We start from the raw sequence: 17066 nt of genomic DNA, 5'->3' as shown, positions 1-17066 counted from the left end.
ATTATCCATCACCCATGCAAACATGCGTGCTGTGATACAATACTGATGAACTTCTCCAGGCAACCAGATTTTGCCATGATCTTCCACAAGCCCTCATGAATGACGGTATCAAAGGCCTTGGTCAGATCGCCGAACATTGTGTACAGACCTCTGTTCTGCTCCTGGCATTTCTCCTGGAGTTGTTGGGCAGCAAACCAATCCTCGGCCCTTTCTGAAACCACACTGGCTCTCAGGTAGATGACCATCTTCCAGGTGAAGGATCAGCCTATCAAGAAGGACTCTGGCAAGAATCTTGCCAGTGATGACTAAGAGAGAGACTCCCCTGTGATTGTCACAGACAGCCTTTATTTCTATTACCTTTATAGACATGGACAATGGAGGCATCCTTGAACTCCTGGGAGAATACTATACAAATGCTAACTATTAGTATTACTAAATGTAACACTAGGGATTTTTATTTTTCATCTTTCAGAAAGTATCTGTTTCTTTTACACAAGTTACTTTAGTTTCCCAGCGACTCCTCCATAGATTGCATGCTTTTATGTCAATTATCATATGTATTTATTGCATAAGAAATACAGTAACATGCTTCAAAAGAATTTTGTGATGATCACCTATCATTTAAGCAATAGGAAGAAAGATTTTGTCCTTTATGGTCCAAATTTCTGTAAATGAGGTTTCCTCATCGATAAAACTATTAAAAGCTAGTGAAGATGGAGAGTATATCATTGATGCTGTTCTTTTAAAATACTATAATGGAGAGAAAACTGAAGATGAAAAAATTTTTAAATATAAAATTTAAAATTATAATTGTTTTATTTTACCAGAATGGCTTACAGTCAAGCTGAATGTGTTATAAAGAATATTATTCGAGAAATAGGACAAGAATGTGCGCACTATGGAGAAACTGTTTCTGAAACTCTTGTGGCTTTTATGGTAGGAATAAAATGAACATTTTTAGTATAAGTATTTTATTCTGTTTTAATAATTGTATTCAATTACCCTTTCAAACTGTGTGCTATATGTTCCTAGATCTTGTTCAGTTGAAAGTATATTAAACAGTGGGGGTATAGAGGTGGGATATGAAAGAAAGAAACATCTTGAAGGTATATAAATATTTACAAACTGATTTTTTAAAAAAGATTTTATGAATTTGGATTGCCATCTAATTGTTGCAGGGACTGTTTTTGGTCTGTCTTTATTTTCCCAGTGCTTAGAACAGTGTCTGACACATAACAAGTGATAAATAAATGATTGTTGATTGACTAGGTTGTGTTCTTTTACAAGAAACTTTAATCACTTTTTGAAAATGTTCATTGATTCAGTGTTCATGTTCCAGTTATCTATGAATAATAAAAGCATGAATAAATGAAATATACAAATGACCCTCAATCGTAGTTTTAGACATGAATTTCACCCTTTCCTCACCCAACTTTCCTGAGTCATTATTAATTTAAAGATAAACAAACTATCGGATTTTATTTTTATCTCTACTATCTACCTTATGGTAGTATAAACATAGGTAGCAGAAGCCATAGTTCTGAATAATATACCAACTGAATAATTAGCCTCTACTCATAAAGAGTCAAATAGTATAACAAGAATAAAGACCAAATTCATACCCTGGTATTCAAGGTACTTTACAACTTAGTACAAAACCTACTTTTCAGCCTTATCTCACACTACTCTCTTACACTCCAGCACTGGATTACTGGATTACTCCTTCTTGTTCCCTTAATATATTTGATAAGAATTTATTAAGTCAATAAGCATTTATTTAACACTTACTATGTGTCGAGCATTATGCTAAGCACTAGTGATACAAATATTGGCAAAAAGACATTGCCTGATGTCGAGGAGCTCACATTCAAGGGAGCCAAAAGGCAGGGGAAGATTAAGGGTAAAGGGTGTGGGAGTGGGGGTGGAATTGTGACTAAATTTGAAGAATGAAGGATAGCTAATCTGGGTACCTACTCAAGTGGAGCCTCCAGGAGGAACTCACCATTGGGAATAAGAGGCTGTATGAACAGAGGGAGAAGGCAAATCAGGCCTGGTGGCAAAGTCTACAGAGTGTGTCTTTGTTCTTGATGTCTCCCTACTGTGTAATGCTTGTTGTTATCCTCCCCATTTCTCAGAGTTTCACTCAAATGCCACTATGATGTTATCCCTGATTTTCCTTGTTGGAAATGATTTCTCCCTTATCTGATCTCATTGTACCTTATGACCCCCTTATAGACTTATTATTTTCTTACTTGTATTATATGTATATATATACATACATATATATATTTGTGTGTGTGTGTGTGTGTGTGTGTGTGTGTACAGGTCTTATCTATCTCAACTAGATTTCACATTCTTTAAGAGCAGGGTCCATGTCTCATTTGTCTGCATTTCTCCCCCTTAACTTTCAGTACATTGCATGTAGTAGGACTTTAATAGGTGATGTGTGAATGACAAAGCCCAGTCTCTCAAGAAACATAATAAGCAAATTTCATCATAATCATGCCATTCAATAAAGGCTTTTTTGCTATCCTGTAGGTGAAAGCTGTTGTTTTGGATCCAAGCAATGGCTTCAACATGGATCGGAACCTCACAAAATCTGACGTTCAGAAACTTGTTAAGGTGATTATGACTTAAGTCCTTAAGTTTGGGGTCATATTCTAATTCTGTCTTACCTTATAGAAATGTTTTACTATTATTTTAATATCAACTTAATAGCATAACATTAATATATCTTAACATTCATAAAATATTTAATATATTAAATTGCATTATGATCTGCTATTATTCTAATCAATTCAATTTTATGATTCAAGCTTGTTTTCTAAGACAAAAAGCTGAAATCACAATAAAACAATCATCACAATTTAGAAATGAAGGGCAAACCAACTTTGGAAGCTGAAGAAATCAAGCATCAAGAAATCTTTGACTTCTCCCATGTTAACTGTTAATCATTTTGTAAAAACAGATTAGGTGTCTCACCTGTGCTTCTAAGGTATTATAATTCTGAGTCTCACTTTCGTGGGATGGGTGAAAAGTAGCCAGTCACAAACCTGTGGAGAAAAGTTGTCTAGGTTTTACACAGATAGGAGAAGATTTTCCTCCACTTTCTTTCAAACCAAAGGTACCAGAAGAGGGCTGAATATATGCACTCTGCCTGAAGCACATGTGTGCAGAGAAGGTGTTAAAGTCAAGGAACAGGCATTAAGGTAGAGATCTGGAAATTTTGTTGCTAAGATGATTGGGCTATAGAAATCACAAGATCTCATAGCATACCCCAGGTCTGATTTCTCTCTATCGAAAAGTAGTTTCTCATATGCTATGGACTGGAAAAATGGTTGTGATGGTAGCTGATCAGTTACACAAGAGTTCAATGGAGAAGTCAGTCAAGACATCATGGGAGACTTCTCTGAGTTAGGTTGTCCACTCAACTGGGTTGTATGGGAAAACTTTAACCTAATGTAAAAATATGGACACATAAACTAGTGAAGTATTTCATTGCTCACCAATAATAGTCATTTCTTATTTTCCTTTGTGTTAGCATACAATTTAATCTAGAAAGACAAAATGTGAAGTTGTGAGCTTTACTATTTAGAGAAGAATCATATATGTTTCAGAAACTGTACTTCAAAGACACTCATGCAATTTTTTTTTCCTTCCTAGATATGTGTTAACAGGCTATTGGACAAAAAAAATCCATCCCTGGACACAATTAAGATGCAAGTTTACTTTGATATGAATTACACAAATCGAGGTAATATATCTGATACCCACCTTTAATAATATTCTGTTAAACTATATATTATAATAACACAGAATTATAGAATCTAAGAGTTGGAAGGTATTTCAAGTATCATCATATTCAACCTTGTACCTGACCAAAAGCGCTTTCTACAGGATTCCTCCAAAGTAGTTGTTCAGATTCTGCTAAAAGACCTCCGATAAAGGTGAACCCACTACCGGCTTGCACCAGCCCTTTCTAGTTTTGTGAAGAAGCTTTTCCTTACATCTATCTTAAATATGCTTCTGTGCACCTTCCACCAGAAGCAATTAATTCTTCCCTCTGGGGTCAAGCTGAGCAAATATAACCACTCTTCTTGATGTTGGCCCTTTAAATACTTGGAGGCTTCCCCCCAAAAAAATTCTTCTGCAGGCTAAACGTCCCCAATTCCCTTAACTAATCCTCATATGGCATGGTCTCCAGCCCCTTCACCACCTAGGTCATCCTCTTCTGAATGAATTCTAGCTCATCTGGCCTTCCCCAAATGGGATGCCCAGCAATGAACACAAGTATGACATGAGCATTACAGAGGACAGCAGAATAATTACCTCCATTGTTCTCCACATTATTCCTCCCTTCGTGATGTAACCTAGGATAGCATTAGCTTGTTTGCTGCCGTGTCATTTGTTAACTCATATTAAGCTCACAGACCGCTAAAAACCTTTAGATTTTTTCAAAGGAAGGAAGGAGAGAGGGAAGTATATTGTTAATGTATACATTATTACAATAATACATGCAATACATTAACAATACCCTTCCATTAATAGGCCCATGTAACCTGTCTAAGTCACATGGAAATCTGAGACACATGGAGCCTGTGGTGGGAGGAGCTTGCTGAATGGGTGGAGCAGAGCTGAGAGGAAGTGAAACAGAGCAGTCAGAGCTGGGGGGGAGAGAGAGAGAGAGAGAGAGAGAGAGAGAGAGAGAGAGAGAGAGAGAGAGAGAGAGAGAGAGAGAGAGAGAAAGAGCAGCAGCAGAGTGAGTGAGAGAGGGAGTGCTTTTGATTGAGGGTGTTCATTTGTGCCAAGGCCCTAACAGAGGGAAGGCTTGGGGATATGGGTGACCCCTACATTGATAATGTGTATGGATTCTTTGTTGCTATGATGGATTTGGCTCTCTGGTGTTGGGATTTGGCTTTCTGATGTTTGAATAAATGTTTTGGTTCTGCCTTCGATGAAGAAAGTCTGTTGTATTTTGCGATTCAGAACTACACCAGCATATTCATAGCCACTTAGGCACTGTGAGTATTGCATGGGTGCTACAGGAAGGAAGGAAGGAAGGAAGGAAGGAAGGAAGGAAGGAAGGAAGGAAGGAAGGAAGGAAGGAAGGAAGAAAGGAAAGAAAGCAGATAAGCATTAATAAGTACCTACTGTGTGTCAGGTCCTATGCTAAGTGCTTTGCAAATAGTATCTAATTTGATCCTCATAACACTTGGATGGTTGGTACTATTATTATCCCCTTTTTATACATGAGGAAACTAAGCCAGAGGGAAATTAAATGACTTTCCCAGGGTTTCACAGCTAGTAAGTATCTAAAGTCAGATTTGAACTCGGATCTTTTTTATTCCAGGCTCAGCACTTCATCAATTGAGCCATAGGAACGATTGTCTAGCCTTGTTTTCCCTATCTTGCACAGCCCTCCCTCCCTCAAATCCAATTTAATTGTAAGTCATGTCATCGCTTTCCTGACGACGTGGTCCTCTTTGAGAACAAAGGACAAACCACATACAACAGCTTCTCTCTCCAAGGAAGCACCCCACACCTATTAGATTTCTTGAAATGTTCAGTGGTCTGTTTTTCTTTTCTGTGTCCCATTTTTCTGCCCTCCACCTTCCTGGTGAGAATTCCCTTCAATTTCTTTGAATCTTTTTTCTTCATTTTTTTTTCCCCTTGAACCATTATTTCAATTCTTTTAAGGAACATAATTCTCTCTTATAATATGGAAAGTAGAAATGCTTCCTTTTAGTCTCTTTCTCCTCCAGAGCACAAAGGACCTAGCATTTTACCCATACATATATGGCAGAAACTCAAGCAGAACATACTTTTTGCAGATCACAGAAAAATTATTCTCATCCTTCATTCTTACTGGAACCAAATGCTGCAGTCCTTTGCCTTCTTTCTTATACCTCTCTTGGCTCACTCATGCATGTAGATGTGGTATCCTTCCTACTTGGGAGACACAAACTACAAATTAATGAGATGTATCCAAGTACTTTTCACTGTACCCGCTCGTATCCAAGTTATCATTTCCTTAAATACTTATACTTCCTTAGATAATGGTGGTAAAAATACCATATTTTTTTTTTTGCTATGTAACAGCTTTAAATAAAAAAATTATTTGGTCTTCTATATACATCTTCCAGTTTGGAAAAAGGAAGCATCAGATACCGCTCTGAGTATTAAAAATCAGTGCTACACATGGTGCATTATTAAATGGGAATGCCATTATCATAAAGTTTTCACTTTTGCTTTAATTTAAAATATTCTGTTATCTTGTGGGCTTTTATTTTGAAAGACCAATGTCACTTCACCAAAGTAGAAAATATTCTTTACAAATGAAAATTGTCCCAACAGTGGAAGTTGTGATTAAAATATGGTTTAGTGGAAAGAGCACTGGTTTATAAAGGAAATGTTTGGAGAGGCAATGATTGGTTTAATGGGAAGTACTTAGACTGGGAGTTAGTCTCATGAACTCATTTATAAGATGAAGATTTTGGAGGAAATTATCTCTAAGGTTCCTTCCAGCTCTAGCATTCTGTGATTCTCAGGTTTGTATTAATTTTGTTAATTAATTTATATTATTTTAATATATTCCTCATTTGGATTATTTTCCAATGACTTTATCATTTAAATGCTATAACTAACTATTATAGAGCAAAATGAAGATGAAGACTTAAGGCAGAAAAGTGATCATGGAATAAATCTGGTTACAAATGAGATGTTTCTTTAAATTTGTGAGGTGGTACTGTTTAGAATAGCCAAAGAACCAGTTATTTTTGTAGCAAGACTGACATGAAGTATAATATGAAATTGGATGTTAACATTCGGGTGGGGAGGGTGCAGAATCAGACTGTGATTTTAATGGTGAAGAGAAATCCTCACACGAAAACCCCATTGGCTAAAGCAGACTAACACCTGTTCTGCAACTTAAAAACTTGGATAATTGCCTGGGGTTGACAGGCCTAGGGCCACTTAGCCATTATATACCAACAGTAGGACTTGAATCCAGGTTTTTATGACTCTGAGTCCTGCACTACACACCATTGCTGCTTCTGTTGTGTTAATAATTGCTATCATAACGACAGTGTAGGGGACTGAATGCTTGATTTGGGGGCATCATGGTTTTATGAGAAAAGTACTTGAGTGAGAATCAATCCTGTGTGTCCTTGAACAAATCAGTCTCTTCTCCTTTGTTTTCTCATCTGTAAAATAAGAGAATTGCAAACTTCCTGGGCCTCAGTTCCCTCATCTATAAGATAGGAGGATTTGAATTAGATTGCCTCTGAGGTACCGTCAAGTTATAGATCTAGGGTGTGCTGGAGCTGGCTCATACCTGCAAGAGCTGATTGTTAAATTTTCAGTGTGAATATTCATATTTTAGAAATTGGCAAATGCTACAAATAGAGCTTGATTTATTATTTTGCTGATTGCCTAGACTTAATAAAGTGATAGAGAAAATGTTAATAACGCAGATTAAATTTAAAAGTGTATCATGAGTACATTTTTTTCCCCAGAGAGCTAGTTGTTAAAACATTTACCGGCACACCACTGTTACAATCTTATAATCTCAAGATCTCAGTGCTTAAGGAGTTAAACCACATGACCTCTAAAGTCTCTTTTAGCTCCAAGATCCCATATTTCCATGATCTTTGATTGATTTATGATAATAAGTACTATTAATTATTGAGGTGGCACCATTGGTCATTCCACAGTTTGAGTTTCTTGCCACATACATTTCCTGGCCTGGGTAAATGACAAAAGTAGAATGATGTGATATTGTATTTTTAATGGTATTCCATAGAGATTGTCTTTTTATTAGAAGTTTCATTGTCATTTTATAATTCTTATGTTATTTGAGTTTTGAGTCTCTTATGTGGGCATCCACCATATTGTAGTGCAATAAGCCCTGAAATTGGAGTCAGAAGACCTGTGTTTAACACTCAACTCTGATGCCTGTTAGCCATGTGACCTTGAGCAAATTACTTAACCTCACTGTACCTCAGTTTCCTTACTTGTAAAATGTGAATAATAACACTCTACTCAACAGAATAACAATTACCTACTTAATGGAGGGTACTATAAGGAAAGTCTTCTGCAAGTCATAAAATGTTATACAAATGTGAATCATTATTATCTTGCCAAAATACATCAGTTAAGAATAATCAGTGAAGAATAATCTGGTAGTGACTTCACCTTGACCCTATGGTTTGTTTTATTTTAAGTGATAAGGATTAAGAAAACATGATGTTAATCATGAAGTAAAAATGCCATCCCATGCCAATTTCCCCCCCAGAAATACCTTTTTGTGTGAGAACAGGAACTAAAATATTAGTCACATGAAAGATGGGTTTTTTGTCCTTTTCCAGGAGAATTTCTTGATGAACATCACCGAGTCCTGGAATCCAGATTAAGCATTGTTAGCAGAGAAATCACCGATAATAGGGCCCGTACTCGAGAAGAATTAGAGAGCCTCTACCGGAAGATTGTCAGCTATGTACTACTACGTTCTGGTCTTGGATCCCCTACTGACATCAAAGTGGTCAGAGAAGCTACAGGTCAATTAATATATCTTTTACCTTCTTTGGTGTGGGGGGTGAGGGGAGTAAGATAATCTTGTCTCTATAATAAGTGCTTAATTGCAGTCTTAGGGATTTAATTCTCTTCTTTATCGATAAAAGAAATAGTAAGTCAACGGGAAATGACACCTCATCTCTTACTGCTCTTTCAGGGAATACCAATTCTAACCCTAAAGAATCATCTCTAGGAAGTAAAATGTTGTCATTGTTCATTTTGTTAGAGTCATAGATGCTTGGGCACTTGTTACATCATGGTAGAGGAGAGCTAGACACAGAGTTAATGTGGATGGGTAAGAGTTGTCTTGTTACCTCAAATGGGGTGAGGAAAACAGTAGTATCCTGAGTAGTATATTGCCAAGAAATGTGTCCCTTCCTCCCCTTCCATTTAGTTAAATTTATAATATATGGAGTAAATTTTGTTTTCTTATTTTACTGGTTCCATGGTTTCATTGAAGTACCCACTTTGCTACAAAGTATTTCCTCCCTCACTACAAATTGAAACCTTTCCATGATCTTCTGTCTTAGATGGTTATCTTATTCTTGTTTTCCTGTGAATTGTCCATAGAGGTTCTACCCAATATGTTGAAGGCCTTCCTTTTGTTCTCTTAATATCTTCATGTGAATATTCTTTTAATATTTCAATGTACTGCTTAGGTTATGTCCATCTGTCATCTCATTACTATCACATGACCAGGCAGTCTCCCTTTCTGAGCAGATAAGGCTTCAGTAATCTTTTACTCCACTTCATCGATAACATGGCAGCCTGTTTATGTTTACAGTGCATCTTTCCATTGCTCTTTTAGGTGTTTGGAGTTTTAATTCCAAGATTCACAACTATTCAGCATCACCAAAAGAATACTGAAGTTAGAGAGAAAGGTCTTTATGGAAAAGAATGGTTCAGGATCATTTTTCAAATGTGATCCTTCCCAATTAGCTAAAGCTACTTAATTCTGGGCCTAACACACTGTCTTTCCAAAGCATCTGACTATGATGTATGTGTACATACAGACAGACAGACAGACAGACAGACAGACACACACACACACACACACACATGCACACATTGGTGGATTTGGTGGATGAACTCCATGGATTATCTTCTAGCTTTATTCCACAATCTGGGTGACATAAGAAGGTTATTTTTGTTAGCTTTTGTTTTGTTTCTTATAAATCAACTTTGTTTTTCTAGTGTGGATAGTTATATAAATTTCTTTCACGTTACTCTGGATTTTGCTAAGGATGCCTTATTGTTGTTCCAGGACTTGATGCAATATGTGTGAATAGTTCCTTTTGGAGAAATTTGCGATTAATAGGGAATGAATTTGTTCAGATCTCACACAGGACTTCTTCCATTATATCACCTGATGAACATATATGTAATGTGATAATAAATATGCATTGTATCATTGAACAATTATTTCCACAACCACATCTGTCATAGTGTCCTATGTGATTTCAGGATTTGCCTAGGTGATATCTTGTCTGGGAAAAGTCTTCAAGGCAGTTTTGATCTGCTAATTCTTTTAAAGCACCATCTCATTTCCATCCTTTTGGAATCTTCTCTTTGAGATGTCTTGAGAATTAACACCTAAATAACTTTAAAATTGTTTCACCTGAAGCCCAAGTTTTTTCTGTATCTTTCTGATTAAATCTCTTTACTTGCCATTAATACTTCTTCCCATAGTACATCAGATACTGAGATTGTAGAACATAAATGTAGAAGCTGCATTATCACCAGTAAAGACAATATATCCCTATAAAAATACCAGTGGGCATATTCTACTGCACATCTATTTGTTGTCCTCTTGTTCTGCCTTCTTCTACAAAAATGTTCTCAAGATTGTCTGGCTTAACTGGATCTCATTCCGATCACTCTGGAGGCTTATTTCTCCTCAATTGCCTTTCACTATTTTCTGGATTGATACTGCTCATTGATCTCCTTAATAGTCTCCCACCATCCTCTCTGTAATTTAAATGTGGCATTGGCATCTTGGTTTTTTTTTTTTTAAATAACACTTCCTTTTCATAGACCTCTCTCTTCTAACAAAGAAAAACCCCTAAGCCAAACCAATTGATGTAGTAATTTCTTCTGACAATGCACACAACATTTCATACCAATAGTCTCCTATTTCCTTCCTGAAAAGAGTGAAATGGGATTGCATCATCTATACTTTGGAACCAAGCTTGGTCATTTCACTTAATTTGAATTCTGTTATCGTTGGTTATTTCACTTAATTTGAATTTTGTTGTCTTCTAGTGTTGTTTCATTTTCTTTATTATAGCTATGGTATATATTATCCTGCTGGTTCTGCTTTTTTTGGATTAGTTCATACATGTCTTCCATGTTTTTCCTGAAGTCTTCCTATTCATCATTTCTTACAGAGTAATAATATACCATTACGTTCATATACTGGGCAGCGAGGTGGCACAGTGGATAGAGTGTTGGGCTGGAGTCAGGAAGACTCATCTTTCTGAGTCCAAATCTGGCCCTGGGCAAGTCACTTAACACTCTTTGCCTCATTTTGCTCATCTGTAAAATAAACTGGTGAAGGTAATGGCAAACCATGCTAGTATCTCTGAGAAGAAAACCCCAAATGGGGTCACAAAGAGGAAGACACTACTGAAACAACTCAACAACATTTTCTCCAGCTCATTTTACAGATGAGGAAACTGAGGCAAACTGGGTTAAGTGACTTGCTCAGGATTACACAGCTACCAAGTGTCTAAAACAAGATTTGAATTCAGGTCTTCCTGACTCCAGGCCTCGCACTCTATTCATTCTCTAACTGAAAAGCACCCACTTTGTTTCTATTTTTTTGCTACTACCAAAAAAAAAAGTATTGCACTGGAACCTTGGTATGAATGTGACCTTTTTTGGTTTGTTTGTTTTGTTTTGTCGTTGAACTTCTTGGGGATATATGCTTAGTAGTGAGATTGCTGGGTCAAAAGATATGATCAGTTTACTCACTTTTCTAGCATAGTTTCAAATTGTTTTCCAGGATGATCGAGTCTATTCACAGCCTTTTAAACAATATTTTAGGAGTACCTGCTTCCCCACAGTCTATCCAACACGGATGTTTCCAGTCTTTCATCATTTTTACCAATTTGATGGATGTGAAGTGATGTGTGGGCATGAGACTTCTGAGTAGTTTACAAGCTTTTGGCCCCTTTCATCTCTTAAACCCAAGCCAGATTTTATTGCAGGTTGTGTTGACCTGTTTGTTTTTACAATCCTTATTCTTGCATCAAACATCAGGGAATATGTTGATTAAGCCTATAGGATCTGGGCAAAGTTGTTCATATGATTGCTTAAATTTTTCATCCTTTACAATGAATATTAGCAGATAAGATACAATTATCTTTATGGTAGCCTGTCATTTGTAAAACATATTAACTGTAGGGTGCCTCTTCTTGCTTTTGTTTGTACCAGGATATCAGTTTCATTAAATCTTTTGTTTGCTTCTCAAAGAAGAATTTTTTTTCATTTAGCAGCTATCACTTTATACCCTGTGGTTTCATTTATAGCTTGAATAAATTGAATAAAAATTATAGCTTGAATAAATATTATGGTTCACTTTTTGTAGTAGTATAACTAGTACATACTAGTATAGTAGTATGTAGCATAACTCATTGGTCATGGAAAAATTATTGTTCATTAGAAGTACCATAGGAATAAGTTAATATTTGCATTATCTTGAGGTTGTCTGTCATTTTTATTGCTTCCATTTGATGCTGTTCTGTCACTATCACCGAAAAAGAGGATTATACAGAGATGAGGAATATTTGCTATTTTTGTTCATTTTTTAGATGACCGTGGCCAAAAATAAACAATATTAATCACCTCGTGGCCAGCCTTCTGATCATGAGCCTTTCTGTGCTTATCTAGATCACGTATTTCAATTCAACAAACATTTATTAACTACCTACAGTATGCAAAGCACCGTGCTAGTGATTAGTAGAGATACAAGGTTAAATAAAGTTAATTTCTGCCAGAATGGAGCTATTAGTCTAATAGGGTAATAAAATACATACAGATAACTATAATAAATTATATCATATAGCAAGTAGAATAAAGAGCTATAAAACAAAATGCTGTTGAACTCTAAGGTAGAAAAGGTTATTAAATAATAAGGGAGATCAAGGAAAGCTTTCCAGAGAAAGTATCTTAGTTGGGCTGATGTGGGTAAGGAAGTGAAGAAGGAGAGGGAAACACATTAAGGCATAAGAAACAGTATTATCAAGAGCATAGAAGTAGGAAATCAGATTTTGCTTGGGTGACAGAAAGTAGCCTAGTTTTTTCACAACATAAAGTATATGTATGAAGGTAATATGAGATGAGGTTGGAAAAGTAGAGAGAAAATATTGCTAGATTATAGGGGGCTTTGGGTATCTGATATGGTATGAAGATTAAAAAAAGTTGTCATAACATATATGACATGTAAGATGTAGTGTGTGGACTATGATATATGGAATTCCTATTCCAACAGTTCTTATATGTGGCTCAGATTAAGTAGAATGGGATTCATGACTGAAATGCAGATCATGGTCATGCCTGGCCAACTAGGGGAAACAGATGATGTTTTCCTCATTGACCTACTGTAAAACTCTTTCTTTTAAGAGTAGGACAACTGATAAACTTCATACACTGCAAATACTCATTTTTTAAAAAGAGAAGTAAGAAATGACCAGGGAAATCTGTCATATTCTGGATATGATTTTGACCTCCAACAAGAAAACGAATGTATCCTTGGAAGAAAGTGGCTAAGTTAGTATTCATGATCAATGAGGAGGACAAAGGCAAACTTAGATGGATGTGAACTCTAAACGTTGGGATATAGGATTTCAGAAAGTTCAGATTTTTTTGTTCCATGGCCTGAACCTCTCAGCTTGTTTAGACTTGAGTCAGCTCAAGAGGAAGCTCTGAAGAATGAAATTCTTTAGCAACCACCAGTGATTCTGATGAGAAAGTGATGAAAAGGGTGTCTAAAATATGAATTTGTCTATGGGAAAAGCTTACTCTGCTAGATTTTTATTTTTAAAAGGACATGTCAAAAACGATGGAAATGAGAGATGAGGATGAAGACAAAAATTGGCATGGATCTATATGCGCAATATAAGGAAGATTAAATTTGCAAAAGGCTAAGGCTATAAAGGGAGAGAGGTATGTTGAGGACAAGAAGAGCAAGTGGTTTATTGCTTGGGGTGTATGAGATGAATGATCACAAATGAAAAATAAAATAAATATCTTGTTTATATAAAATCTTCTTTATCAAGAAGGAGGATAATCAGACTGGAAATGACAGAGTTAAAATTAAGAGGGAATTTAAAGCCAAAACAAATGAGAAGTTAGTCGAAGAGTACCTCCTTGCCTTAAATGAATTCAAGTCACTTGGCATGGATGAATTCCATCTGAGAAAATTGAAAGATATCACCCATATGATAATCCTCAAATATATTTTTTCCTTCAGGGAAAAGCTTGATCATCACAACTATAGCATTCACCTTTGACTTTTTTGGTGTTGGTATTTACATTGTTTTAGACAGTGTATATATTTTCCTGGTCCTGCTCTCATGCTTATCTGTAGTTTTCATATTCATTGCTTCTTACAGTACGATAATATCACATTACATTCATGTACCACAATTTGTTTAGCCATTTTCCAGTCAATGGGCCTCCACTTTGTTTCCATTTTTTTTTTAAAAAATTCCTGCAACATAATAAATATTGTCTAATGAGACATGTTCTGTCTGGAAGCTACGTACCATTTTTAATATTTAAAGACTCATTATACTGTATCCTCACTCTTTGTATGACTTCCTCACACCCTTTTTGCTGAACTAACATATAGGTAATCTTTGCGGAATCATGGAGAATAAGAGATGAGCAAATACTGTCTTGGTTTTCAGAGGTAGAAGTTATAAGCCAATGAGCTTAATGTTAATTCCTAGAAAAAATGTTTCTAACAGATTTTTCAAACAGATGATGTGAAAACACTCAGGAAAGGAAGCAGTGATTCCCACAATCTAGTATGGTTTCATTAAGAATAAAACGTGACAGATTAACTTCATTTCTTTTTTGTGATGAGTTTATTTACAAGAGTGGCACATCACTGGAATATAGTATGCCTGGATTTTAACAATGTAATTGACAAAATTTCTTATGAAATTCTTATGAATAAAAAAGTCATAAGCTTATTGAAGTAATAGGTGAACTCAGAAATGATTGCCTAATTGTATCTAAATAGTGTTAATTGGTGGATCAAAATCCACCTGGTCCATGTGCTTCCATACTCTATGCTTGACTCTAACTCTTTTAAACATTTTCATTGTCTTAGATAAAGACTAATTGGCATGTTTTTCAGATTTGCAGATGGCAAAAATCTGCAAAGGATAGTGGATATGTTAGATGACAAAATTGGGGTCTCCTTGTCCCCAAAAAACCCTCAAAAAATTAAAATGATAGACCAAATAAGTTTAGATAAAATTTAACAGGCATACATGTAAAATTCCAAAATTAGGTTTTAAAAATCAAGTATACATTGTACAGCTTGGGCAAGATGTGACTCAATAATAGGCCAGTCTGTGTTAGAAAAGAACTAGGAATTTTAGTGCACAGAAGGCTCATTAGGAGACAGGGGTTCAATGTGGCAGCCAAAGCAGTAAAGTGATTGCAGTGCTGTTGGTAGAAGGATAGTTAGTATATAGAAGGAGAATGATGATTGTTCTCCCACTGCACTAGGCAGAATACATCTGATATACTTTATTCTAGACATCATATTTTAGGAGGAACATTGACAAGCTAAAGTGCATCCAGAAGAGTAAAGTGAGGAGACTCAAAACTGCCATCAGACGACTGGTTTAAGGAGCTAAGAATGTTTAAGCTAGAGAAATGAAAACTTGGGGCAGGAGGCATGATTATGGTCTTCAAACATGTTTGAATGGCTGTCCTATGTGATAATAATAGTAGTTAGCATTTATATAGCACTTTAAGGTTTGCAAAGCCCTTTATGTTACCTTCTGTGATTCTCACAACAATCTCTGAGGTAGGTGCTATCATTATCCCCAGGAAACTGAGGATAAGTGACTTGTCCAGGGTCACTTACTAGTAAGTATCTAAAGCAGGATTTGAATTCAGGTCTTTCTTGGTTATTCTGCTTGGCACTGGTAGGCAGAACCAGAAAAAAATGGGTAGGTAGATTTTGGCCAAGAGGACAATTATCTGCTTCAGGGTGTAATGAGTTCTGCACCATCGAAGGTTCTTAAGCAGAGGTCGGATCATCGATTCCTATCAATTGAGAAATAGATGAACAAATTGTGGTATATATGATTGTGATGGAATACTATTGTGCTATAAGAAATGATGAGCAGGATGCTTTCAGAAAAATCTGGGAAGATTACATGAGCTGATGCAAAGTGACCAGAAGTACTTTGCACGTAGTAACAGCAGTATTGTTATGATGATCAACTGTGAATGACCTAGCTTTTCTCAGCAATACAATGATGCAAGACAATTCTGAAGGACTCATGATGAAAAATGCTATCCCTTTCACCTCTAGTGAAAGAACTGATGGAGTCTGAATGCAGATTGAAGCACACTTTTTTAACTTTATTTTCCTTGTTTTGTTTTGGTTTTTTGGTCTGTGTTTCCTTTTGCAATGTGGCTAATATAGAAATGTGTTTTGCATGTTTACATGCAATATGTATATACATGTGTACATGTACACATATATAATGTATACCAAATTGTTTGCCTTCTCATGCAGGGCAGAGGAAGAAAATTTGGAACTCAAAATTTTAAAAAACAAAAGTTTAAAATTGTTTTTACAAGTAAATGGGGAAAAATAAAATATAAAAATTTTCACTTAAAAATATATGTTCCTCCTCTGTCACCCACTCAGTTAGCCATCCTCTGTAACCAAGAATGAAAAAGAAGGAGGAAAAAAAGTAATTCAGTAAAATTAACAACATTGTTTTACTCTCATATCTCCCCACTTCTGCAAGGGAATGAGGTAGGTAATTTCCTTACTTTTTTTCCTTGGGAGACAAGTGCTTGGTCATTATAGTTACAGCATTCAGTGTTGATTTTTGTTGTTATTATTTCCTGGTTCTTCCTGTTTCTCGGTACCCTCCCATCCTTCTCTGTATCCTTCAGCTGATTTCTTATAGCACAGTAATATTCCATAACATTAATAGGCAGCCAAATGGGAAAGTGCATAGAAGACTTGACCTGGAGTCAGGAAGACCTGAATTCAAATCCTGTTTCAGACACTTACTAGCCATGAGACCTTGGGCAAGTCCCTTAATCTCTGTTTGCCTTAATTTCCTCAACTGTAAAATGGGGATAAAAATAACATCTTCCTCCCAGATTTGTTGTGAGGATTAAATGAGGTAGTAACCTCTAAGGGCCTGTCATATAGTAAGCACTATAAATGTTTATATCATTGCTGTTATTTTCAACATCATTATTATATCATCATTATTACATCATAC

General features: G+C 36.0%; 1 protein-coding gene across 1 annotated transcript in view; it reads left to right on the top strand.

Moving 5' to 3' along the window:
* Positions 1-825: 825 nt before the first annotated feature.
* Positions 826-17066, top strand: part of CFAP206 (cilia and flagella associated protein 206) — a 59762-nt gene continuing 43521 nt past the window's right edge. The window contains exons 1-4 of the mRNA XM_036769259.1: positions 826-936; positions 2539-2622; positions 3664-3754; positions 8367-8555. Coding sequence (XP_036625154.1) covers positions 829-936; positions 2539-2622; positions 3664-3754; positions 8367-8555 — 472 coding nt within the window. The 5' untranslated portion in view covers positions 826-828. The remainder of the gene's footprint in view (positions 937-2538; positions 2623-3663; positions 3755-8366; positions 8556-17066) is intronic.

This window comes from Trichosurus vulpecula, chromosome 7, assembly GCF_011100635.1.
Source record: "Trichosurus vulpecula isolate mTriVul1 chromosome 7, mTriVul1.pri, whole genome shotgun sequence".
In the NCBI taxonomy this organism is placed as follows: Eukaryota; Metazoa; Chordata; class Mammalia; order Diprotodontia; family Phalangeridae; genus Trichosurus; species Trichosurus vulpecula.
This window is presented reverse-complemented; position numbering and strand designations above follow the sequence as displayed.